At 38.3% G+C, this 27,488-nt stretch overlaps 1 protein-coding gene across 1 annotated transcript in view; it reads left to right on the top strand.

Moving 5' to 3' along the window:
• PDE1C (phosphodiesterase 1C) overlaps positions 1-26,383 on the top strand; it is a 308,560-nt gene extending 282,177 nt beyond the window's left edge. Inside the window, exons 18-19 of the mRNA XM_032181068.1 lie at positions 17,002-17,067; positions 25,184-26,383. Of these exons, the coding sequence (XP_032036959.1) occupies positions 17,002-17,067; positions 25,184-25,353 (236 nt within the window). The 3' untranslated portion in view covers positions 25,354-26,383. The remainder of the gene's footprint in view (positions 1-17,001; positions 17,068-25,183) is intronic.
• The last annotated feature ends 1,105 nt before the right edge of the window (positions 26,384-27,488 follow it).

The raw sequence follows: 27,488 nt of genomic DNA, 5'->3' as shown, positions 1-27,488 counted from the left end.
TGATTTTGCACCATCAACCATTTTATTGCACCATTCAGGGAGTGGAGCTATGATCTTGCTTCTGTTATAGTCCTTCTTATCCCATTTAGGATAATTTGCATGTGCAATGATGTGTAGAAAGTTTTACTTCAGCAAGAGGCCAGTCCTTCTTGCTCTCTCCCTCCATAAACTTACGTTAAATCCAGTAACAATCAGGCCTCTTTTTTTCCCTGTGCAACACTTAGTCACAAAAGAGAAACAAGATCATTTCTTATGGGAATGTTTGAAGGGAAGGAAAAATATTAAATAGCTCCTCAAAAGGTTAGTGATCTTTAGATTTACCTTGTCTGTTCCACATGGGACAACTAGTTTCCAACTTGAGCAGACCAGATATAGGTATCCTACTAAACAAGGACTCAGACAAGGTAGTTTAAGTGGAAGCATTAAGAAGAGGGAAGAAATCAACAGAATGGAAATCCAAAGGTAAAGACTCCCCTCTATAAACTGCCAGCTGAGTGCTTGGTGGGTGGGTACTTTCCTGACCTCTGCTTTGTGCGCCTGGTCTCTCCATGGTGCAGAGGCAAAGAGACATTAGTCCCTTGGACTGACAGTATTTGAGTATGTCCTGTTCAGTTTGCAGAAGCTGGACAAAAAGGAGAGTCACTTTACAGGTTAGTTTTTTGATACTCTAATACCCTAATAGCAACCTTTATTATTTATTACCATTAATCAGTCCATCTCTAGTTTCATTCTTTTCTCTGCTTCTGAACTGCTTCTTAGGTATTCTTAATATCATAACCTGGGAGTTGTTGAAAGAATCTTTCTTTTCCTATCCACGCCCCATGCACCAAAAAAAAACACTCTCCAACTTTTTTTTCTTGCCAAGAGAGAAAGAAAGCAATTACTTCTGTCTGACCCAGAGCTAAGAATTATCCTAATTTTTCAGTTTAGTCACTCAATCAAAGAAGCAATTATTTGCTCAGTGCTAATTACAAAATTCTTACTCGTATCTTTGCCTGAAAACTTTGTTGGCTTCAATTATCATTCTGTCTATGCAGCTCATCCCTCTTGTGACTTGAAAAGCACTAAGGTTTTAGTTTGCATCCATAACAGAACAGGTTTTTATGAAAAACACGATCTAGCATTTACCACAAACGTGTTCAGAGGTTTGAGTTATTTTTGCTTATCAAATATACAATAAGATTTTGCACTTTTTCCTGTAGGCTTCTTTGCACAGTGAGTTTTTAATTTATTTCCTACATGCCTTATTAGGAAATTCAAACATATTTGGTGTAACCAAACTTTTGCCAATGTATCCATTGCTCTTTTCTCTGTAGTTAAGTATCTCTATAAGGTACTAGTAATCATACAACATATGTTAAAACAAAACTAATCTTTTTCTTACATCACTGAAATGATTTCAGGTCAAGCGTAATGCAAGCTGTCAAGCAAACATAAAATTCAAGATCAGTGTGAACAGGAATTGAAATTGTTTGAAGTCATGAATGATTTAAGGATAATTATGTGCCAAAACTCAAAAATCAGAATACCTTCTATGCTAATGTCTTTCCCCCTCAGCAACATAAATGTTAAGCACTTGGGACATCTGCTAAATTAGAATGATGGTATTTAAATTCAGTTACAAAACAGGTATTTAAAATTTTCTCCCAACAGTATTTATATATTTCTTTCCTTTGGTTTAAACAGGACTCATGCACCTTCGAGTAATATTCTGTTCCCTTTGGAAAAAATAATCATTACAAAATTTCTCATCCATTAAAAAGACAGATAATGGAGATGAACTAACTTGTAATACATATCTGCTTTTTATTTCACTGATCTTCTGAACTTTGTTTCTTAGGCCTCATTCATCTCTGATGCAACAGAAGCGAGAGAATAGCATAACTATGCAGAATTTACTTCTTCTTCTTGTTAATTTTATTTAAAAATGCTTTCAAAATGGTTTAAACAGGAGAAAGAATCATCCAGTAATGAGAACTGAGCACTCAGATTTTGGACATCTTCCTTTTATTCAGAGCTCCAGGAGTAGCTGTAAAAGTGCTTTTCAGACAGGGACATGTACATCTGAGCACATTTTAACATTCAGGGCGACAAGAAATAACCAGGCTTTTGGGGATGTGCATGTAAAATGAAGGGGTCACTCCTGCAAGATGCTGAGTGAGTCAACAAAAGAAATTAAACAGATGACAGGGTACCATGGAAATTGTTTAGTGATCTGTTCCACCAGCTGAAAATACTTTCACTGTTTGTAGTATTAAGGATAACTTCCTTTTGGATTATGGGTTATTTGAGACACATTTACTCATACTGTTATTTCCCTTCATTTTGCACTGCATCAGTAGTAATCATTTTATGACATCGGTTACCATACAACAATTTGTCATTTTTGTTGTCATTTCCCCCAGTGCCTCGATAGAGCAGAATGAGGGGAGAGAACAGGCTTTGAATTAGTATTATTCTAAAAAACCTAGGCTTATCTGTTGTGCTTAAAGTTTATTGTATTTGAAGTGTCAGAAATATAAGTAAGAAGTGGGTTTATAATCCAAATTTTAAGCAGTCTGAGTATTTCTAAACTTCCAGGAATGCTGGAAATTTGGGGAAAAAATGAGTCTCAGGAAAGAGCTTCATAGAAATGTGATGTTTGATGCAAGTTTTTACTTGTTTGGGAAATTCTAAATTTTGTTTAAAAATTTGAGCACTTGATTATTTTTTTTTTTCAGTTTATGCAATATTTTAAAATCTGTTGTGAGAGATTTTGTTTTGATTTCTTTTAAATAAATGAAGGTAGAGACTACTTTCAAATACGATATCAGCTTTCCTATGAATACTCAATGTTGATGGCTCAGACCAAAAGTCTCTTTAGCTCTCCATCATCTACTTTACAACATTTCATAGCAGAGATTTTAATGAAGAAATTATAAAAACAGAGCAATACCTTCCTTCCGTAACTTTGTCTTCCTCAAAGGAACAAGGTAGAGAACAAATCTTTGACTTGAATAACCTCTGATGTATTTTTTTCCATTACTTTGTCTAATTATCCTTTGAGTCCTGGTACACTAGTGTACTGGGCACTCTGAGGCAACACAATTTAAAATTTAAGTGGGCATTATATGAAAAGTCACATCTTTTTATTTGTTTCAAGTTTACTGCTTGATAATTTCATTTGATAACCCCCTTCCTGCACTATAAAAAGCAGTGAATAACTGTTTCCTATTCACCTTCTCAATGCCTATCACATTTTCATTTGCCTTTTATTATATTCTTCCCACAGCTCTCCCTTTTCAGGCTATAGAGTCATTATGCACATAAACTTTGCATATTTAACTTTGCTTCAGGTGAAACCCCTCTGATATCTGCTGTTTATGTTAGAACATAAAACTGACAGTCAGTGTTATGCACTATTGTTACTAGGATGCAATGATTTTAATAGAAATGAGAAAACCTGTAGGGTTCTTTTTTTCCCCCAAATTTTCAAGAACAAAGTATACAAAAATCAAAAATGTTCATTTAAAAGTAATTGTATGCTGACATTTTTGGTTGCTATCTTTATGATTTCGTATCATAAAAGCATGACAAGTCACCCCTGTAGGGGGTTAAATAAGGATGAATACTACTAACTGAGGCTCTCTTCCTCAGGTTTTTCCATGATTAAAATACAAACTCAAAAATACATTGGGGCAATAGTACCTCAAGGGCAAAGTTATTTGTCAGTGTGGTGGGGTTCTGCTATCCTGTAGAAGTGTTCATACAGCCTGCCAAAAAGATAAGTATTTACACATGCTAAACACTTCTTTTTCACAAATGAATTGCAAGGTTGCCACAATCCTCTTAGAATGTCTGAGTGTATAATCCTGGATGGCTGTGATATCATCTTGTGCTTCCCTCATTATCAAAAATGGTTGTAACGTTTAAGGAAAATATTTGAGAAACATATTTGAGAAAAGCAAATAGAAACAATGGAATAACCTCACAAATTTGATGTTCACATTGGAAGTGGTCTTGGTGCTTTCCAATGGAAAAAACATACAAACAAACAAAACCACTAAATCCTTATTCCACATCACACTGCCCTGCAGCCTACATTCAGCATTCAATTTTTAGGAGATAAGATAGCAGAATTTTCTTTTAAATGAAACTTGGAAACCGTGGGGCTCAGTCTTGTCTTCACAGCATACCCCTGCATGGGAGGACACGGGGAGTGTCTTGAGCTCTCTACGGGAAGCACTTTGTTTTCAGCAGCTCGGGAGGAAGGGATGGAGGGAAAGGGCAAGCGCTTGGCTGGATTGGCAGAGCAGCCACCTTCAAAAACAGTACAGAGAGAGGTCAGCCGTATACTTCCAGCTGGCCCAACCAGCACAGTGCCTGAGATGTGTGCTTGGAGAGGAGCATGAGTCATTACAGAGCAGGTGTAGTTCCTGAGTCAGTCTAAACTCTCACCTCAGCCGAAATGCATCTGGGGCTCTGTTCCTGTTTTCCAACTGGGTAGCAGATTGTGCAAGTTTGCATTAGACAGGCATAATAAATGCCAACTGTTAAAATAGGTAGTTCTTGCAAGGCCTTGGACTCCAAAACATTTGTTTTATCACAAAAATAGAGACATTTGTGTGAGACAATAATAGAGACAATTGTGTGAGATTAATCACTGATTGTGCAAAATGGACAGCCAGCTTCCTTGCTGTACAGATACAGTTGCATGCTGTGTGAAGGAAAAGACAATGTAGTATATTTTCACTTTGGTATGTCAGACTATATAGTAAAATAGTAAATATATATATATATATATATATATATATATATATATATATATATATCCCAAAGAGCGCATGTTAAAATGCCCTAGTGTTAACTACAAGCTGATAGCAGAAATGGACTTCATATTCTTGCAGTGGGATCTGGTATCTCGTGAAGAGCTGTAGAAGTCATTGGCATTTCGTTTGTGATCAAGGGGAGGACCAATAGTCAACCCTGACAAACAAAATAAACTCAACAGTGACACTGAAGGACAGAGACATGTATTCAGATGAGGCTGTTTCAGTTAATGAATTTCAGTATATGCCAAGTGATCTACAAGTCTTCCAGTGTACAGAGCACTGAGTATTTATTCTTTTTCCTCTTTCAATTACCTCTGTTAATATGTACTAATATTTGCACTGGATCTATTGTGCTGAAATGAAAAAGAGGCTGAATCATATCCAAAGTTAAGGTAGTTTTAGGGAACCTATATTGTATCCAAAGGGAAACTCGGCCAGCAAGCCAAAACATTTGCTTCACCAAGTAGAAAAACAATTTAAAGCAAATGCTGTATTGGAATGTTCTCATTGAAGCTGATGATGTGGCTGACAGAAGCAAAAGGCAATATATGACTCAGTTCTCTGCAGGGAACTTCTAAAGTCTAGAAGAAAACATCACATTTATCCCTGTTTCATTAAAAGGGATAGGAGGAGTTAAACATCTTGTAAGTACAGATAGCATAAGAAAGGGAGACTTTGGTGGTACTTCGAGCTCTGCTTCAGATTCCTGCTGTGATTCAGCAAATCTTTTAAAAGATTCAGAAATAATGACCAAAGCTGTCATTTACTCCACTTACTGGACATGTTCCAAATGATTACCTTTCCTTCTGGATCAGTATCTTCTCTTTTAAATATATCTAATTATACATCTCGCAGGATTATTATGATCCTGTTAATGACAGTAAATCAGGCCGAACTTTTTAGAAGGGATACATCAAGAAAGTGTAGCACTATTGTTATGGATGCTGCTATAACACTGAAGATTACACTGTCTGTAGTGCTGGCAGTGTGACAGCTCAGTCTAAATAAATCCGACGAAATGCTAAAAGCTTAATTCTTCACAACAGTGTCTTTAGACTCACATCAGTGAGCAAGATATTGTTGTAGCAACTTACAGGGGACCATCCTGAAAGAAGAACCCCTGCTAACTACATGGTAGAAGAAAATGATACCAAGTCGAGCCACTGCTATACATCAGAGATGATGCAATCTAGCAGCAAAATCTTAGATATTTGTTTTGTCTTTTTGCCTTTGCTTAAATAAATAAATAAGCCAAAAGCATGTTCTTGAAGACAAGAGAAGCTGGTTTTCTGAAAGGGACACAAAGAGATTTTTATATGATCCCATTTTCAGAGGCATGCACAGCCTTGCAGGTAAATTCCATCTGTCCTTGGATTGAGACAACTTGCCTGAGAGATTCTTTCAAATGCACTTTCAAACTCTGCTGACATAAATGTTGTTGGAGTAACAGTAGCTAAGCAGAGTGCCAGGCATACTCAAAGAAACTGGCTTGGCCAATATAGAATAAAATATTCGTGTTCCTATTGGAAGCTTTTCCAGAAGATTCCTCAAGAAGGGTGTGAGGAAGGATTCTTGCCCATATTTCTTCTTCAAGGCAATTTATTCATTGTGAAGATTCCTTTGTGGCATAACTATAGAAATCAACCTATCATTATTCAGGTTAACATTAGTCAAATATAGCCTAATTCTGAGGCCAGGGGATTTGTTTGTATTTACCCAAAGAGTTAATTCTATTAGCTCCATTTAATCATTCTACGTTTCTGAAGAGATCAAGGAGTTTAATTATCTAAGGCAAATATAAGCTCCTAAGTGCGTCCTGAATATTTTATATCGTATCTTTGCTGTGAGAGATGGTTTCATAAATAGCTTGTCCCTAGATACCTGATTTGTACAAGTTCCTTGTATAGGAAGACAGCCCGTTATTACACTATGGCTAGGAGTAATACTGACAAGCTTCTCCTCACAGGGATGTTTTTCCTTCTGTTGTGAATGCGTAGCTCTGATAGTGTCTTTTGCTGTCATTTGCTCCTAGATGTCATACTCAAGAACTTATTAGACTTTATTTGGGCTGAATACTCTCAATGAGAAGATGCCTTCTCTCCATCAACATGTGTTTTGATATTGTGTATTGTTTCCGTATTTTCTAGTCAACACCTACAGATATTATACAAAGATTGGCGACATTACTCACTACCCTGGGCAAATAGTTGCTGGAGATTAGCAAATTGCAACCAAATTTACACAGCATCATAATTGGATCAGAGGTGCAGTTTTGCACTTACTGTATTAAGTCAGTTTTCTGTTACAGACAAGTCAAGCAGAATGTAATATGCATATCCTTAGGTCTCAAACACCCATCCATCCTGGAGGCTCTGCTTTTCATTGCAAACTACTTGGGAGACAGGAGCTTTTTAAAAAATAGTATGCTTTTGTGTTTGGAGCATTTTCTTTTTATCACCCCAAACCATATGTACAATGTTGTTGCTTTTATGACCAAAAAAGTACTGAAATAGCTAGTGAGCAAGGGTAATCATAGAGCTCTAAAGCAAAGAAACTTACTGGGACCTCTTGATCTAAGCAGGATGACTTCTGTTACACAATCACAACATTGTCAAAGGTTTGATTTCTGCTGGATTAGTCATAGAGCAATGGATTTCACTTTGTGTAAGACAAAATTATATTTCCACGCAAGTCAATAAGAGGCACAGATTTCATGCAACTCACCTTGCAGCCTTTCAACTGTTAAGCAAAACTACAGTGCTTCGAGGGAATGAGTCTGTCTAAACTGATACCCTTCATTTTCTCTCCCAGATCACCTGCTCCTTGGACACAGGGAAGAAAGGCAGCATTTGACACTTTCCTTTTTCTTTTTTTTTTTCCAGATACAGAAGAGTAAAAATATATATATAAAAAAAAAAGAGACTGCAAATTTCTTTCATCATTTTAGCTGAGCTTCTTCATTCCTGTTCTCCTCCTCCTTCCGCAAAGACCAGTTTCTGAGGAAGGCGTTAAACAACTTCCAAAACACTCCTCCTCCCACTGGCTACTTCACAGCTAATGACTCCGGGTTCTAGGGTGGGGGCCTTGTTTTGGGGGATCAGATTTATTTTTGTTTGTTTGTTTATGTATGTGTGCATTTTTTGTTGTTTTGGGGAGATTTTTTTTCTTTAAAAGAAAAAAAAAAAATCTGGTGATTTCCTGATGCAAATGGTTCCATTTTCTGGACAGGTGGAGCTCATAGATGAGTCATCTTTGAAAAATAGTATTGCCCTTTGCTATGTCTCAGCTTGTGAAACCAACATTAGGATGATGCAAAAGAATTTCAAACAAATGAAAACTTCCCTTTTACTCTTTTTCTTTTTCCCCAAGAGTTTTTTTTTTTCCAATTCCTGGTAGACAGAATTTGACATCAGTTTTACCCTTGCCTTAGAAGATTTTACGTGTAAGAATGGTTAATTTGTAGAGTCAATCTACCATTTGTTAAGATTTGATGTTATTCATGGATGATACAATGATAAGCAAAATATTTTTGCTTCTAAACAGCAGGCAGACTCACTCAAGCCTTGATTTTATTGTGTTTTTGCAGTTAGTAAAATGAAAGAAATAATCAATGAAAGTGATATTCCCTTAGGGCAAATTTTGTTGTCAGGCTCTGACAGTATGTACTAATGTACTGCTTGATGTGCCTGCTTTGACTTGAGATTACAGATAATGAGCTGTTTCCCACATTTGTTCATTGGCTGTCAGTGACCACACTTTGTCTGGCCTGAAGATCTAAGAGAAGAAGGGCAGCAGGGAATCACACAGATCAATTCTTACTTTCATCTCAGTGTGATATTTCTTTCATCACTGACTGAATGGACAGGACAAAGGAAGGAAAAGCATGGCTGGAGAAGTATGGACAAACAAAAACAAAATGAGAAAATGTGTCCTAAATACACTGCTGGAGTCAGTGAATCACTGTCTCACTAACTCTAACTCTTTGTGGAGTTAGACATATGGACAGGAGCCATCATTTTAGCCCACTTTAGAGAAAAAAATGTTAAAAAACTCACTCAGGCCTTGATTCAGGAGGGTATATTTTTATGAGAAATGTGTAATATATGTAAGTAAGTGCTTTTCTGGATTGGAATCTTAGTAAGGATCCAGTTAATTGTGAGTAATTTTATCTGTCCATGTGGAAATCAAGACACACATGCAATCACATACAGTTGTTTTCTGCATAACATCTTTTCACTCAGGATATGGTCTTGCTGTGTTAGTCATGTATGTATTCTGCAATGAATCAGACTGCTGTCATGGCTCTTTGCTATGTGGAGAACATGCAAAACATTAGCTTAGGAGGGCCACACTTTGGTGTTTCCTTTTCATATTCAAAAGCACAGGACTTCACCACCAGCCTATATTAGAGCTTGGACCTCTGTTCCTGCTTAAAATGCGCATGTACAGGGACAAGCTTCACATAACACTAGCAAAAATCACAGCAGTCAGCTCAGCGTAAATCTGCATCTAAACATGAATACCTTCTCACTCAGGAGTGTTTGTATTTGGGGTTTTAATTATCGAGTCTAGAGACATTTTGGGTTCTTTTATTGGACACCAGAGTTTGATCAAAGCCAGAGGCTTAGATTAGGTTCATGCTGTGAAAAGGTTGCACTTAAATCACATATTTTCAGAAGGCAGATGTACAAAAATAACAGTTCTTAGATCTCACCATTGGCATCACTCTACCAGCTCATTTGAATAAAATAAATATAAAGGCACATAATGTTCCCAGTATTGAGCTCCTGCTTCAGTGGTAGCCCTGTATGCCTTCCAGGGTAGATTTTGTGAAAAAAGAAGGGGTGCTATTAGGTGGTACCGAGCACCCCAGTCAGTGTGACAGGGAGAGCGCTGTGCCACCACGCAGCACTGTCCCACCTCCTCTTTCCCCCCACCATCAGCATTCATCCCCTGGTTAAGTTCGGTAGACTATGACTTCCAGCCTGGACCAGGCTCTGTGAAGGGACATCACTGATTAAATATCAATAATGCAGAATGGAATACTGCAGCAATGACTCAGTCCCAGCTTTGTCAGACTCCTCCCTGAAGTCAGGGAGAACATATTGTGACCAAGAGTTTGGTCAGAGGTGCAGGATGATTTAGTCAATACTTTCTAAGTTAGCTTTACCTAACATACTGTGACTAAAGATGCCTTAGTCGTGCATAGAAGAATAATTTTTAAAATAAATCTAAATCTTTTTCTTCATCTGCTTCTGTTTTTTTTTTTTTTTTTTTTTTTTTTTTTCTGGGACTAACTTCTTTCAGATAGCAAAGCAAGACTGCTTAATTCACAGCTGGTCAGTTCTTGTTCCTTATGAATTGGCACAAAGGTATGAGGTCAATCTGGAAAATATTTTTCCTGGATTGCCAGGGTTATTTGCCACTGGCAGGAGCTAATAAGGGAAGTGGCAGATGTACTGCTGCTCAGGGACTGCAGATCAGAATTGGATGCCAATCTAGAAAAGATGCTGTAGTCAGAGAGAGAAGTTACTGATCTCAGCACACAGGTGTGCAGTAAAATGTTTTGCAATATACAGTTAGCCAGTCACAGCTAGCTTTAACATTTTCCTGCTCTTTTAAATTCTTCTGAATTTGGTACAGTGGATTATTAGCATTTTTTAGATTTTTTTTTTTAATTGTCACTTAAAAAAATCCCCATGAAGTCTTTTCTATTAGCTTGGAAATATACAAAGTGAAAGTGAAATCTAGGAACTGAGATCCTACGAAGACAGTAGGCCAGATGAAAGTATCTCATGGAGTCCCATCCCAGATCACACCTATATTACCATACCCAGACCCCCCTGCCTCCCTGGAACACTCTGCAGCATTGTGCTCGTGCATTGGGAGCCAAGGAATGGTATGTTTAGACACCTCCCAGTTAAACTAGAGATCAGCCACTGTGCAATTGTGTAAAAAATAATAAAAGTGAAAAGAAAAAATACAGAACTGCTTTCTCTTATTTTATTCCATGAAAGAAAAAAAAAGAAGGAAAAAAAAAGAGAGAGAGGAAAACAATTAGGTCTTTATCTGCTAATGTCATGGACTATGTTTATAAAGAGTGAGAAAGGATTTCTGTTGTTGCATCCTTACCTAATTTTTGCCTGGATGTATAGAAATTATGTTTTTCGATGCCTTCCTTTTAGATGCCTCAGTTAGACTATACAATTAATGAATAATACAGAAATGTTGCAAATATAGGACCCATACTGCTGGCCCCAGGCTGAAAACCTACAAAATTATTTGGGAGGTCCTACTGGTAGGCACCAAGCATCCTGGTGTCAGAGTGCATGTAACGAGCTGGGAAGCTGTGTGATAAAGATGGCATGCTTCCACCTCTATGTGGGGGTGGTTGGTGCTCTTGGAAAATTCTTCCCTGCTGGAAGGGTACCAGGCATCTTTTACATCCCCAAAACTGTTGTGTAATATGAGAGGGTGAATCCAGACACTTCTCCCCATTAAGATAAGCAGGTAGCCTTGTCGGTGTTTCCTTCTTTAACTGGCACTGGTGTTTGGGGAATTAGCAGGTATTTGATTCATGGTGATCATGGTGATCAAGCACTACTAGTGTTTGAACTCCTGGACACACTATAATTAAATAAACAAACAAAAAAGTGTTATTCCTTTAAAAAAAAAAAAAAATCGATTATACTGTTCATTATTTATGTAGCTCAAAGGGTAGCAGTTCTCTGTTCTGCACTCAATCAGTGATTTGAACTGTTGGTTTGCATGACAAATATGCAAGAATTGTTCACCTTTGTGGAAGAAGGGATTTGTTTGCCTATGATATACTCTCTCAAAATTTGTTAACTAGCTTTCCTTACAAACTCTGGTCAGATTTTTGTGTTTCCTTATAAAAAGATGATGGGTATCACCATTTTTTTCCATTTTAGAGAAGCAAGATAGATGCCAGATGCCAACTTATTTTTTTTTTTTTTTCCTGGTGTCAAAATAAATGGCAGATGAAAAAAAAATATATATATATATATTTTCTATTTTAGATTTAATGTGTTTCAGTGTAGTCAATCTAAGCAGCCTGATGCTTGTCTAAAAGTGCAATCTTCTGTATAGCTTTGGCTGGTATATGTATACACTACATATTAGTGCAGTAGGAGGTTTAGCAGCAGAATGAATCTTGAGGTCTCTTCCAACCTAGAAAATTCTGTGAAATCTGTGAACCTGGTTCCTGATGGGTGAATGAAAGAGGCAAATTCCATTTGTCTCAAAGTTGCTTTTTTCCAAACAGAATTTTTGTGATTGGAGAGAACCTTTCCAAAATGTGGTTGGTTATGCCAGAGAAAAATGGTATGTGGTGGCATTTTTACAAACTACCACTTGAATATGCAAATGTTTGCTTATGTACATACAAAGTCTTACAAGCTAAGTCTGGAAGAAAAAAAATATTTCAGACAACGTTGGTTGTAGTGCTGTGCAAAGCTGCTTTATTATCAGAAGTTTCATGAGCTTGCCTAGCTGAAGACAACAAGAAGCACTTTCATTGTTAGTCCTTGCAAATTCTGCAATGGGTCTGTTTTTTAATTAAAAAGCATAGTAATCCATTCAAATTGGAAATGATGGAAACTGACAACACTTTTGTAGCCTCAACTAGAATTAACAAGCCCATCCCTATGAATTCAGGAGATAGTCTTAAACATTTCTTATTGGCTCCTTTCTCCTCCGAGTTTATTCTACAATATTGAACCTCATCCTGATGATCTATACCATATGTTAGCCATTTATGCTCAGCAAATGACAGCATAATCAAGTGCTTCTCTTTTACTCTCTTTTAATCCATCACCTCACACAATAATTAAAAACCACAGAACCATTGCTTTTGCATGTGCTGGACCAGTGCTAATCTATCTCAGAAGTGATGTCTGAGCATCAGCACTCGAAAACAGGAATGCCCTCACTGAGGACGAGAGCAAGCCCTGATGACACAGCCTCTGTGCAAATTGCTGCGTGGATCTGGCCAGGCAGAAGGGAGGGAAGAATGCTTTCACATTTTAAGGTGCATATTCTGCTCCCTCTGAAGTGGGTGCAGAGCTCTATCCCACTTGTGCCACCTGCAGCGTGAGCAGGTCTACTCCCATCTCAGTTTAGTGGCAGATGTGTGTCCTAACACGGTGGTCTCCCTACTTCCATGGGCACAGAGGTTTTGCAATCCTGGCCAACCCTATTTTGGATTACTGATCACAGATCTGATTACTGTGCTCAAAGTAAGAGCATAGCAGATGACTGCTGCTGATGCCACCATTTTCTATTAAAAAGAAACATGGGCCGGGCATTTCCATTTGTTGAGCCCGCCCTCTCTTTGTTTCAGCATCCCTTTTTCACCATGAACAAGCACGGACAGTTCTCACCTGTGCCCAAGCAGGACTGTGACACGTTATCAGCCAGCTATGTCTGGCTTCGAGGCACCAGCTCTCTCTGTTCTGGTGACTTGATCACAGAGTAGAAAGAAACAGAGCCACTTCACACCAGCTGGCTCTCGACTTGAATCACGGCTTCCCAGTCCAGAGCTCAGTTTTAGCAGAGTTACACTAATACCTAAGCACACCACAGCACTCACAGCACTCACAAGCCTCACAGCATACTCTTGGCATTTTGTATTCTTTTGATTTCTTCTAAGTGCATATGTGTCAACTGCTGTGTACTTGTCACAACCCCAGATTTAGAAGCTATCCAGTGGTAGGAGGAATATATGTATCCCATTGTCTCTGCTGGTGGTTGTAGGAGTGCATCTATTAAACAAAACTACTTACGGCCATTGGCGTTTTCTAGTGATAAAACCTCGCTGTAGATTGACAGAATGAGCATTTTCCTTTTCTTCTTGCTTGGATGATATTTTTATACAATTTTATATGCAATTTTTTAAAATATTTGCTATTTTTATTGTAGGGTTCTGGTTGGGGTTTTACCAGCCCTTCTGGTTGTCTACAGGCCCAGATTCTAACAGAAATATTTTCCTTCCCTTTTCTCCTCTCCCTTCTTCTCTGATAGACAAAAGCCATTGCATTTGCAACATCAGCTTAGAGCAAAATAACACCTAGGGCCTGATCACTCTTTTAGTTGCACTGAAATCAAAGGAAGCTGCATGCAGAGTACTGCCAGCCCCACTGCAGCATCTGGGGCCAAAGACTAAACAACCAAGACTTGTACAGCTCATTAAAAGCAGGGTGGTTCTGTGTAAAGCCAAGGTAGTGCTGTCTTCCTTTGCTGTGGTAGGAGTTGCTTCCACCACAAAAAGATGATATCTTTCTCTTTGCTATTGTGATGCTACTTCTTGCAGCCATGTGAATGAGTAGGCACTTCCATCAAAGGCATCCTCAGCACACTGACTGCCTTCAGCAGGGAGGAAGAGTGACCATTATGGCTTATCTGTGACAGTAGATTTCACTGCTCTGTGGTTAGAAATTCAGTGACAGGTCCTAAATAAAGTTAAGAATAATCAAACGTATTGGTAGGAGGGATAAGGGGAAATTAACCAAATTCAAGGATCTTGGTCTAGTAAAATAACCTTTTCTCAGCTGCAGGGAATTCTATGTATGAAGCTGAACATAAACTTTAGAGTGTGTTTGTATTAGCAGAAATGATAATGGAGATACCTTTCTTCAACTGAACTACAATGAAAAATAGACACCTGTTCTCTAACATTTTTCAAGGAAGAAAGAGGCAGGTTGTTATGCTATTTTGCACCAGGGTATGGAAAACAAATTACCTTCCATGCCCAAAGTAAAACTCCATGCTAGTTTGCTCCTGGGACTGGGAGGGTTGGGTAATGAAAAAACCTATTTGGTTTGATAAGATTCACAAGGGAAAAAAAATGCAAAACTGAAATGAATCATGCCATGTAATGCAAGTATTCTCAAATGTTCTGAGAATAATTTTAAACAATATGTATTTATTGTTAGTTCCTTATTTGAAAGAGGAGGCTTGTGGTCTCTTAAATGTATAAAGCATTTTTCAACATTCCAATTTTTCTGTAACTGAGTCCATATATGTTCATCCTGTTACCAAATAAAAGCAATGAGGTCTCCACTCCATTTGAATTAAAGTTGCAGAAGGGTTCATTTTGTTCTGGTGCTTTCTACATATGGTCCAGGCATGACACTTGCCATTTGCTTTCCAGCATCCAGCTCCCCGTAGAGTAATAGTAATAATTAACTTTTTTTTCTAAGCATAGTGGGAACATTGCTTGGACTTCATCCATTGTTCACCACAACTCTCTGTGAGGAGGAGTTAATGGCATTACCTCATTTCTAAACACATTCTCAAACCTGTACATGTTTGAAGATTACATGTGTCATCCTCGCTGCTCCCCCTTTCTCCAGGTGGCAATGTCCTCTGTCTGTCATAAACCTTGATTTTAGTCTTCCTTCTTGCACTGCCAGTGTCTGCATATCAATATACGACATGTTCCTGAAATCAGAGATGCTGTGGGAGCATGTACTCATTCCCACCAGCTTTTCACTGGTTTCAAAACTAAGTGTTACCTTATATTCTGAGACCAAATAACATCTCAGATGCTCATCCTCAAAAAAGGTTATGTTCTCGTTTTGGCTTTCTTACTTTCCCAAAATCCAGCTTTTAAAGATGGGAGATTTTTCTTTCAAATTCAAAGTGCATTTTTAAATCGGCAGCAAACACTGTTGACATCTTTGGTTGTATTTGTGTTTTATCATTTAAATGGACGGAAAAGCACATTATTCAATGATTCATATAACTGCCTCATGAAATTAATCACAAGTGAAGATGTCAATTTTGCATGTAGATTGGTAGAGCCTGTTGCAGCATTACATTGACTCTGCTTATGTTCGAACACAAAGATATTTCAGGTCTCCAGGTCTCTCGTGAGAAGATTGGAATCACAACATAAAAGCATCTCAATCAACAACACACCTCATTCATGCCCACTGTGATTTTTAATTTTCTGTGCCAGTTGTAACACGTGTATCTATCCCAGAGGGCTGGTGTCCCATGTTCTGGTATTGTTTACAAACTTCCTTTCACAGCATTTCAACTATGTCTATGCATGCTGTCTTTTACAAAGTGTCTTATGGCACAGGTAGACTTGGCTTATGACACAGACAGACTTGGAAGCACCTGTGAACTAATAATGAATAGAATTTTCCCATATCACTACTGTTTTTCTATTTGATCTTTTCCATAAAAAAAAAGAAATAATCATGATAAACAATGGCAGAAACTAAGCCATTCTCTCCAAGAAAGTTGTGACATTCACAGACATTCAGTACAAGCCTGAAAGGCTTCATGCATTCCCCTTTACCTGAAACTCCAGCTTTAATTCATTCCTTTCCTCTCTGAAAGGTTCATTGGTATTAATTTCCTGAAGAATGTGCTCACCACTGTACCTGCTTATATTATGCCTTTACTGGCTTGGTTTGATTCTTAATTTACCCCCAGTTCTTCAAGTAGAGATGAATACAATTTCGGATAGATATTGAAGGTATTGATGTAGTCAACCATGGTCTTCAAATAAAAAATCCAGCCTCTCACATAAGCATGATGGAAGAAAAGATGGTTTGGAAAAGGCATCTTAAGTGACTTAACTCCACTTGCAAATACAGTATCAGAGTCCTTTCTCTGGAGTGTATAGCCAGAGACAGAAATTTCTGGAGTCACTACCAACCAGTGGTTCCCAAAGTGATGCCAGCTACCTACTGAAGTGATACAGAAGCAAGGTAAGTGCTGTGTAACTGTCTTAAGAACCTCCTTGGGCAATAAAATTTACCATTGCCAGTTCTGTGAGGACATGGAGATAGCTGAAGAGAAAGGTGTCTGAGAGGTGGTGATGGTTCATGGCTCCAAAGCCTTGGAAAACCACTATTGCTTAAGAATGTGAAACTTCCAGTATCAATAACTCAGGTATCTCCACCCAATCTCAGTAATCGATAAAAAGAATAACGGTATGTTTGATATTGATTCCTCTACATTGAAAGGTCTCCAAAAGTGAGCCTATTTGCCCTGTCTCACAAGTAAAGTAGCCTGGCTTAAAATCATTGAAAAGAAGTGGCAGAAAGAAGACAACAAACACCTCATGGTAGCGGCAGCACTACAAAAAGCATTTGTGTGGCTAGCGGGACTACTATTCATCTATCTCTGCTGAAACTACTCTTTCTCTTTAAAGGTGCAACGCAACTTTCAGCTGGTTCACCAGGCTCAGGTTCCTCAGCAAACCGTCTTACATTGCCAGGTCAGTTGGCAATAATAATAATTTGCTTTGGACAAAGGCATTGCAGTACATGATATGTGGGAGAAGGAATACTTTCATGTATTGCATTAAAAAGTTAAGTCCATTCACTGGGATTGAACAAATGAACTGTTGTTTTTAAGCTTCACCGCCTTTCATTTCTTTAAACAAATATCTTTTATTTTGTGGCTCGCAAAACTGTCCACAAACTGTCTTAATTCAATCAGGAAACTACATGTAATTTGGGCCTTTTTCACAATGACATGGGTGCTGACAAGAAAAATGAAGCTGTTTTCTGGAGCCAACTGTAGCTTTTTTTGTGTGTGCCCTTCCTATCCCCCAGGTCTTCCTGTTTTTATTTGGTTGGTTGGTTGGTTTTGGGTGGTCCTTTGGGGACCCAGGAGTTGGACTCTATGATACTTGTGGGTCCCTTCCATCTTGGATATTCTGTGATTCTATGGTTCTGTTTCTATTTCACCATGATAGACATTTTCTTATTCCCTTCCTCTTTGTCCCACACAACTGTCAGAAGAAAAGGAGGGGAACATGGAGTAGTTATAGAAGATAGTGGTTTAGTTTGAAAAAATTGTCAAGATATTATCTTGTCATGGGCATACAGAAAGGCATTCATGTATGCATTATTCACAGTTATTGAAAGAAAAGGTATATGTATAGGAAAACAACAAGAAATCACCAAGAAAGAAATAAAAATCTCAAGCAAAGTACTGCAAAAAGTTTTGCTGCAGATATTTTCATCAGCGACTGCTGTGCCAGCAGATGAGGTGTGGTGTGGCTCTATATATAGAGGCCCACATGCCATAGCATGTTTCTGTGCAGTGTCAGTTCTCCAAGCTGTTCATGGCATGATGCTCTTTTGTGACCGCCACCTTGGCAGATTGTTTCCATCGGCACAGCTGCAGCCACCACGTGGGTACCAGTAAAGAGAAGAGCAGGCAGGAATGTGAGAGAGTTCAAAATATTGTTTTTCCTTAGTAAAACACTGTGCTCTGTGGAACATTCCCTTGTGTGAAAACAAAAAAGAAGACAATCACTGAAAGTAAAATTCAAACCACTGGTCAGCATGCTCACATGAAGACTCTACGTAACTAACCTGAGACAGTTTTAGATAGAAAGTACAGTCAGTAAGCACCATAAATGTGTCCTCTTAACCTCTGTAGTATCTCATCATTGGCAGTGACCATCAACATTAGGTGCATGTATAACACGTGTCTCATAGGGTCCCAGCACTGGTTAAATTCTTGTATCTATAGTCACAGGGAGGCTACTACTTTGAATGTTTTCACCCAGAATTTTCTTGCAGATGGCATTTAGAGGTCTTGTTCTTTAGATACCTACACATATTTTTTGGAAGAAAAAATACCTTTTTTTTTTTTTTAAAGGAAAAATTGTGGAATAAACATTCTTGTCAACTCCAGCCATAACTTGCAGGCAATGTAAACAGATCTAATTTCAAAACAAGTTCCCTTTTTATACATTTTGGCATATTTGCATTGGTCTGTGTTCAATTTTAATGAGCAATGTTTACGTATTATTTTTCATCCATTTTTGCCAGTGTCATTACCACTTTTAATCAATCAACTCATTAATGACTACCTGCAAACAACAAATCCTGCATTCCATTTTATGTGTAACTTTTGTTCTCACCCTCCAGACCACCATTGTAATAGGAAGGTAGCAAATATAATGCAGAAGAGAGGGTTTTGCCATAAGCTACCAGGTACAGTCCCTTGTTTATTACTGACTTGCTCGCTGACCTTGCTTAAATGGTTCTTGTGTGCCCCAGTTTACTCATCTGTTATTTAAGAATATTGTTTACTCCCCTTTAAAAAACTATCAGATCTAGGGATCTGTTAACTGGTCAACAGAAAACCAGCAGTAGGGGAATTCTGTAAGAGAGGGGAGCAATTAACCCAGCAACCTCTCTTTTTTTTGCTAAAGGACACTTTGTGGATTTGTTGCCAGTTCTGCCTTACTTCCAGTAGCAACACTCACTGTGACAACCTCACATTGAATTATGTAAAGGTGCCTCCTGGCTGGCACTTGTGGAAATGATGAGCTGTGTTTTGACTCTCATTTGTTAAAGATTTCCCACCTCATTGTATGTTTTGGCATTGATCAGGGACCCAGTGGGTTTTCTCCATTTGGCTGTTGAACGCTGATGTCTTCCTACATGTGCCCTGTTACTGTGGCTTACACCGCACTGTTTACTCTAGTACAGTATGCAAATCAGCCCTTCCTATGCAGCTACTTAAAATACGGGTTGGGAGTAGATAATAGTGCCATATTTTCTATTTATGTAGCCCAGTGATGCATTTTGTTTACAGCCATTATGGTGCTGGTTTGTTTATGCCCTATATGATCACATTTCAGGCGGGTTGCTTTTGCTGGAGGCAGCCACTAATTAATGTGTAGTTAAGAAACACTCTGCGGTAAATACACACAAAATTTTCAATTAGAGAAAATGTTACTGTTCTTTCTGTGAATCTCATGCAATGACTTGAGAAAGAATGTGAGCTTTATTTTGTTGAGTTTAGTCAATTCTGAAGAAGGGAGGCTGACAAGAGCAGGCAACATATGCACGTGAGCCCATTACTTCTCTGCCAGCCAGTCACTCACTCATGATGATCACTAACCTTTTAATCTATGCCTTGCTGATTTGAAGTGAGCAGGAGGAAGAAACCTCCAAGAGGTCACAAAGCTGGGGAAGGTTTATGAGCCTAAGCAGCAGTGTATAGGAGGGAGCCCTGGCAGTGCTCCCACAGGGCTTGACTACTCGTGAAACCAGAGAAAGCCCTGGCTGCCATCTGTTCCTGTCTTACCAGAAGTCTCTCAGGCCTGCAGGGTGTACTTCCACTCTTTTGCAGTGTACCCTGACTAGAGAATAGGTATTTGAAGGTCAACTTTTTCTCCCTTTCTTCTACATATTTCACACCCTCTCTAGAACTGCCAATTTTTACATATATGTATGCTTTATATATCTATATACATACATATATAGATATAGATATATATATCTTTGATAACAGGACAAGTGGGAAAGCTGCGAAGTAGGAATTCTTTATTTAATTTGAATCTTTGATTCATTCATTTGGCTACAGAGCTGCAGAAAACTGATGCATTACAGAAACTTCAGAGCATGAATATGTGAGTTAAAGACCCTGTTAAAGGCTGGTTTTATTCACTGGAACCTTTTAAAGAGAAGAAAAGTCTGACATTATCATTGAGGCATTTTATTTCAGCATGGAGGAGAGAAAGAAGTTCCAATTTTAAAAGTCACATTTTCATAGTAACAGTTTTAGCGGTCACATTTTTTTTTTTCTGCAGTAATAGGGACCTGAGAAGTGTTACTGTCTGGTAGGTATAGAAGCCTGGGAAAACAATTTTATTTGTTCTGCTTCTTGTGCAATTTCTGTTAATAGATGAGTGTAAAAGAAGAAAACTGGTAGGGTTCCTTCCCCACATGTTTTTCTTCTGAGTACAGAGAAAACTAATATAGCAGATGATAGCCACCAACACAGTTTTCTACAAGCTATGTCACATCTTCATATTCCTGAAAGTTGGATCTCATGCAATATTATGGAGCAGGAACTTACAGTGTTCAGGTTGTCACATAAGGCTAGGTGCTAATGTAGGAGATGGCTGGACTTGGAGAAAAGTATAATATGCATTCAGTCAGTAGATTAAAAAGCATACCTGGACAGAAGAATCTCATCCTTAGCTACTAAACCCTCAGCTATTGCCATGGTGACTCCCCAAGAGGTAGCTGTCTTCAGACTCTCAACTTGAGGTGTCTCATTGGAGAAAACAGTGAATTTTGTATGAGCGAGCAGACAGATTTTTTTCAGACTGATTCTTCCCAGGTTTAGAATATTTCTTGAGTGTTTGTGTGTCTTTAATGAAATACAGTTGTGTTTCTCTTGCTTCTTTGTCCTGGAGACTCTCCTTTACTTACAGCAGAAAACCTCCTTTGTTGGGAAAGAAGACAAAAGAATAAGCCCTCTTGAGCATACTCTTTTGATATAGCAGCAGAACACTGAATTAGGAACATAAGTATCCCTAGCTTTCCTGAATCATCTCATAGTAAAAATGCCTGATGAAATAATTCCCTTACTTCACTGGTGAATTATTTAACTAAATAAGTAAATCACCTTTATCACCTTTACTGATTATAACAGCCTTTCATGTGTCCTGTAGCCCTTCTGCTAGGATTTTCTTTATCCTGCCTGCATAGTATTTGAAGGCAAAAGTTGCCATAGTTCTTGCAGGGGGATGAGAGGTAAGGTTGAAATGGCAGAAGGTCTGAATTCAGGATGTCCCCGGAGGCCACTAACTGCAGATGATTTGGCAAGGGAACGTGTTACTGCCTTGTCCATGTTATGCCACAGGCTGTTAGTGCTTGCCTGTCTGGAGAAGAGTAAAAAGACCACTGTCAGGACCAAGCTGTGTTCCAGACGCTTTCCACCCCAGAGCCTCTGTGAAGCCACAGTGTACCCTCATAAGATGAGTACAGCTAGGAGAGACAGCAATACCTCATTCCTCATCCTCATCCAGACTCACTGGTGTTGCTTTGCAGAGCCTCCTCCAGTACCTGTGCTGTCAAGTGAATCATGCACGTGTCGCTGCTGGACCTCCTTCCTTGCAAAGGTGGTGAGCCATGGTTGGGTGCTCCTGCAGAGGTGGCAGTAGGGATCTGCCACCAGCCTGGGGAAAGACGTGAAACCTGAGTAGCCTGTATGGGTTTTCTCCCTTCTGGTTTCCTGCTTTCTTTCCCCTCAGCTTTTCCTCTCCCTCTGGTACTAAGTATCAGCACAGAGCACTCAAACCCCTTTTGGAACTGTGGCTGTTCAGCTGACTGTGTTCTGATTTTTTATCAGAATCAAATTGTTCCCCAGCAGGTTTTCTGAGTAAAAATTGTGCTATTCACTCAGTGAATGTAATGAAGACATTAAAGAAAATGACATTTCAATGGCTTTTTTTTTTTTTTTGAAGGGATGTGCTTTTTGAATGAATAGAAATGTTTGTATCTGATGTAAAATGCTTGAAAAGGAAAAGAAAACGGTATCAGCGTTTGTTGAGGGATTTCTTGAAACAGCAAAAATCCCATGGCTTGCTGTAGCTGAGCAAACCAAGCTACCAGGGCAACTATGAGAAGTTCCCATGACAGTGTTCCCACATCGCCCAATTGAGGAATTCAGGAAAATATTGTTACCAGTAGCTGGCCTCAAGGACAAGGTCTATGTGACTGCTAATCACAAGGGGACTGTTTTCTTGCAGGTGGGGTTGTTTTCTTCTGGTTGTTTTTCTGAGTGCTTTGACCAATAATCTTGTGTGAAACACTGTCCACCCCTGTTAAGTTCTCTATAAAAGTTAGGCTATTCGGGCAATAAAATGGAGCATGATCTGACTCTACTGTGTGTCTGTCGTGCTTTCGACCGTGCTTCCTGCAACAAGCGTTTTGCCTAGTCTTGTTTTGTTTTCTGATCAGAGTGGAATTACTATGTAATAACAAAAGTGTTTGTTGCTATAACAACTTTTGATAGAAATACTCAAGGTGATGATACCTTATTTTGTCAGTTACGTCAATAATAATTTCCTTCCCACTGCAACAAGGCCAAAACTATTGCAGATCAGTACAATCTGAAACAGAAATTGAATTTCCAGGAGACTGAGTGGAACCAAGAAAATTCCAGCTAAAATTTTGACTATAGTATATAATAATTCCTGCAGACTCAGGTGCAGGACTTAAATTCAAGCTGAGATGTGAAATGCCCGTTATACTCAGTCAACAGAGGGCAGACTCCTCAGTAAGCTATTTTCTTATGTTCATCTTCTCTATGAAACTGAAACTCTTGTCATTGTCTACACTGTTAATTCAAGGACTCCCCCTCAAAGTGGGTTTTGATGCCAGTTGACCTCACCCAGGGAGTGCGTTGCATATTTTAGGGTCAATTTGAAATGCAGAACTTGGGGCAGTATTTGGTACCCCTGTGTTTTTTTGATTCATGGATGAATGGCTTAGACTGTGGCAAATTTATTCACCTGCCCTTCTGTATATGTGCCACCACTTCCAAATGAGTCTCTTACACATTAGCTATGGCTGCTTATGGGAGCTTCCATCACTGTTTGTACAAAAGAATAGCTTCTGGTGTAGTGCCTCAAGCTATTAATATATCTAGAGCTGCATGGATTGTAGTAGGTTGCTTTTGTGTTACATATGGGGGAAGAAGGGATGGGGAAATGAACATTTTTGTCCCTTCACATAAACATTTGTACAAGGTACATTTTTCTCTGAAACCTGTTAGCTGGTCTGCTGTAAATGTGTTTGCAAGTATCTTCAAATTCTGCCTCACTTTGACTCTGAATTTGTAGTTAAACCTAAAGTGAATCATACCCAACATATAATGTTTCAACAAAAACTTAGAAGCAGATAGTGAGCATTATGCTCCCTTCTGCTTAGCAGACCTCCTTGAAAATATAGTCATCATTTAAAAGTATGTGTGTCCCTCAGGAAGGGCAAAGGGTGGTACAAGGATGGCAGTCCTTCATTGTAGTGTTGCAAGCAGAAAAAGGTAAGTATTTCTCATTTTTATTCCCATTTTACTAGGAGAAATGTTACAGTCCGGGTCAGATGAGAAGTCAGTGAGAAATCTGGGAACAGATCTCTGGAGTCTTAAGAGAATCTTCTCCTCAGCACCATCTACCTCAGATCAATAAAGCCCAAAGAAATTAAATATTATGGATTCCCTTTATCAGCTTTTGTACAAAGATGATAAATGGCACTGTCAGTATCCTGGTTAAACCACTTGTATTTATTAGCTAAGTCATCTCTTTTGGCAACAACTCCAGTGAAATTCCAGTTAAAAATAAACATTCTCTCATGCTGAGCAATGGAAAATCCAATAACAGTTTGGCTGAATCCATGCTGAGTAAGAAAACGGAATGAATCTGGAAAATGAATGCGCCTCAAAGAACAGTAACTCACCTAATGGATATTTTGAAGCTTTAAATGAATGTCAGTCTAGTTTAGTTGAGAACAGGAAAGAATAAGACTATGCAGAAATCTGGATGCGTTTTTCTAAGGTTTATGAAGTGCATAGTTTTTTTATTTTCCAAGACATTTTAGAGTATGATTAATCACTCAAAGAGTTTAACAAGATGAGACTGTGACTGTGTGCTAGCATTTGATGTTAGTTCACACAGGGGAATCTTTTTCTCTTTTTAGGATACATGCTGAGAGCAATGACTTTTCTTTAAAGTGCTTATCATACTAATTATCATGTTATTACTTCATTATTTTGCAACTAATGACTAAGCATAAGACAAACACATTTTGGTCATAGTCATATTTCATTTGTTTTTATTTTGCCTGTGTAAAGATGTTAGAAAGCAAGACATAGATTCAAATAAACACAGTCAAAAAGCTGAGAACGGTCAGATTGATACAGGTCCATGTGTGACGTTCACAATGCCCTGTAGTTTACTGGAAAATCATACAAAACCTCTCAGTTCCACCTGTTTCTGAATTCTGGGAAACATGATATCAGTCCAGATTTATTGTCTTAAAATGATTTTGTTTGATAGTTTGCTGATAGTTTGAAAACAGTGAGGTGTTTAGCTGTGTACTTGTGGATAGGTAAATATAGAAGTTGCTTCTTCATTCGGACTTTTTGGTACTTTGATCTTCTGTCTAAACTGTTGTTTCTTAACCTCTAGAACATTCCTTGGAATCCACCTGGGCTGCTTTGGGTTTCTAGGATGTCTGAGTAAGGGCATGATTTCAAGATCAGGTGTTCTGAAGTGTTTAATTGCCCAGATTTCTATTTTTCATCCTAGAGTTTTACATCCATATTTATAATACATATTTTCACATTTTATTATATTTTATTCCTGAACTTTCTTCTAACCAATTTTCTAGCCCCTGTATCTATCTAACCCAAAAGAATCCTGGTTCACTGGCTGAGAAATCCTCCTTTACACAGACAGGATGTACTGAGGGGATGGATGCAGCTTTGAAGGAATTAATTTCTAGTCCACCAGTGAGTGAATGCTAAGCATGGTAACTATTTAACCATTGTTGGTCTTGCTTTGTCACTGCCAGCCATCAAACCACAGCTGCGTCACCTCAAGAGGCCCACTCACAGCTCAGGATCCAATTTCCCAGCCTTCCACAAGAAATCGGAGGAACATTCGGTGAGGTATAAGCTCCTTGACCAAAGGGGAAGGATGAAAAAAATCCAAAATATTTCCCAGAACTGGAATAGGAAATAGCAGAAGAGATGAAGAAGCATCTTCTGGAATGACATGCCTCCCAGGCTGGTGAAGGACATTGTGTAATCATTGCACAGGCCATACTGCATTGTACAGCAGCTATAATTCTAGATAAAAGCACGTGTATGATTTAAAAAATATAATGAGCATTTTTTTTAATGTTCTCAATAGCCTTCTTTATTATTGTAGCATACATTCACTTAGTACTAAAATATTAGTCTGTTACCCTAAAGTGTAATTGTATACCACTGTCTCCTGTCAAATTAAGGAAGCCAATGCTTTTGTAGATTCTTGGGTTCCCTATGGTGTTCTCAATGTGACCTTCTGCCTACCACAGGTAAGACTATAACTCCTATTTCAGAAAGCATAGGAAAGATTTTCCTTGCCAAACTGTACCAAGACTAAATGTCCTCCTCTTGTAGTGTGATAGGTGTTCAGGAGAATGAAAGAAGGAGGCTGGAATACAAAGAGTCCTCTTGTTTCACTCATTAGGGAAAAGAAGACATAGCAGAACATTAAAATTGTGCCTTGTGTGAACTCTGCTAAATGTTTAATAACATTATGTTCTGTGGCATTAATATATCTGAGTTTGATCCCATGTGCTCTTTCAGTACACAGTGACACATGGACCTGAGTTTCACAGCAGAAAATGCACTCTGTGAAGAATTTTCTGATGTCCCTAGATTTTGCAGTGTAAGAAACAGTGGCAGATAACTCCCTTTCCTCTTTCACCAGGCTCCTGGTGATTTATATACCACCCCAGCTCTCCCTTTCCAGCTGATGAAGTCTATCCTGTTCATACTCTGCTCACAAGGAAACTTACAATACTTTTTATCTTCCTTACTGCTCTTCTCTATATTTTTTTTAAATCCCTGTTTGAAAGGAGGGTCCTAGAACTGGCACACGATACTCAAGACTCAAGATGCAGGTATACAAGAAATAGAAGAATGTCCTTTAAAAATAATAATAATAATAATAATAATAATAATGGCACTTTCTGTTTCATCTTTCATGCCTCTCTGAATCTCTCTCTCTCTCTCTCTTTTTTTTTTTTTTTAAGTTTTGTTTTTCTTTTTGATCCTCTGTGAGTACTGAATAGCATATTCTGTAGAATTATCTATACTAATTCTTAATTAAAATGTAACCCATGAGGACATAAGCAGTTAGGGTTGCCACCCCCTTTAGCATTTTTCTGTATTTAGCAGCTCTGGTGCTTTTGCCAATTACACGGAAGTAAGCTTACTCTTTCTTTTTCTTTCTTCTTCTTTTTCCTTTTCCTTTTCTTTTTCTTTTTCCTTTTCCTTTTCCTTTTCCTTTTCCTTTTCTTTTTCTTTTTCTTTTTCTTTTTCTTTTTCTTTTTCTTTTTCTTTTTCTTTTTCTTTTTCTTTTTCTTTTTCTTTTTCTTTTCTTTCTCTTTCTCTTTCTCTTTCTCTTTCTCTTTCTCTTTCTCTTTCTCTTTCTCTTTCTCTTTTTCCTCTTCTTATTTTTTTGTCTTTCCTTTTTACCTTACATCCTTCATTTCTGTGTCTGCTTGGTTTTTTCTTCCACCAACACCTTTTTCAAACCACAGTCTTCAGGATAAATAGCCATGTTGAATAGCAGAGAGGATAATCCTCCCTTACTATGAAGGCTGACCATTTAATCCCATTTTTCCCCCCATTGTTAACACATTATTTATCTATGTAATTTCATGTGTTAAGATCTTTTCATCCATTCCAGATCAGTACCTTTGACAGCCTCTTCAGCAGGAACGTGTCTAAAAATATGTCAAAATGTCTTCTGGACACCCACAAATTATTATTGTCTCCTCTAAGGAACTCTCAAAGATTTGTGAGGTGGGACTTCTATAAAAGCTACACTGGCTTCTCTACATTCTATTTGTATCTGCTAATCGTAATCCTATTCTTTATATTTTCTAAAACTTTACTCACTGTGAAAATGATGTTCTGTTATACACCACAGGTTTGTAACCATGCCCATCATCAAAAATGCACCAGTGTATGTAACACTGCGTTGTGAGAGTTATGGTAAAATCACAGCTAGTAGTGGCATGAAAATTGCTGGGATGTTTGCATCATGTTACAGGTGCCCCTCGCTCTGTTAGAGAAGATCACTGTAATTCCAGATGCTTCCAC

Source organism: Aythya fuligula, chromosome 2, assembly GCF_009819795.1.
Source record: "Aythya fuligula isolate bAytFul2 chromosome 2, bAytFul2.pri, whole genome shotgun sequence".
Taxonomy (NCBI): domain Eukaryota; kingdom Metazoa; phylum Chordata; class Aves; order Anseriformes; family Anatidae; genus Aythya; species Aythya fuligula.
This window is presented reverse-complemented; position numbering and strand designations above follow the sequence as displayed.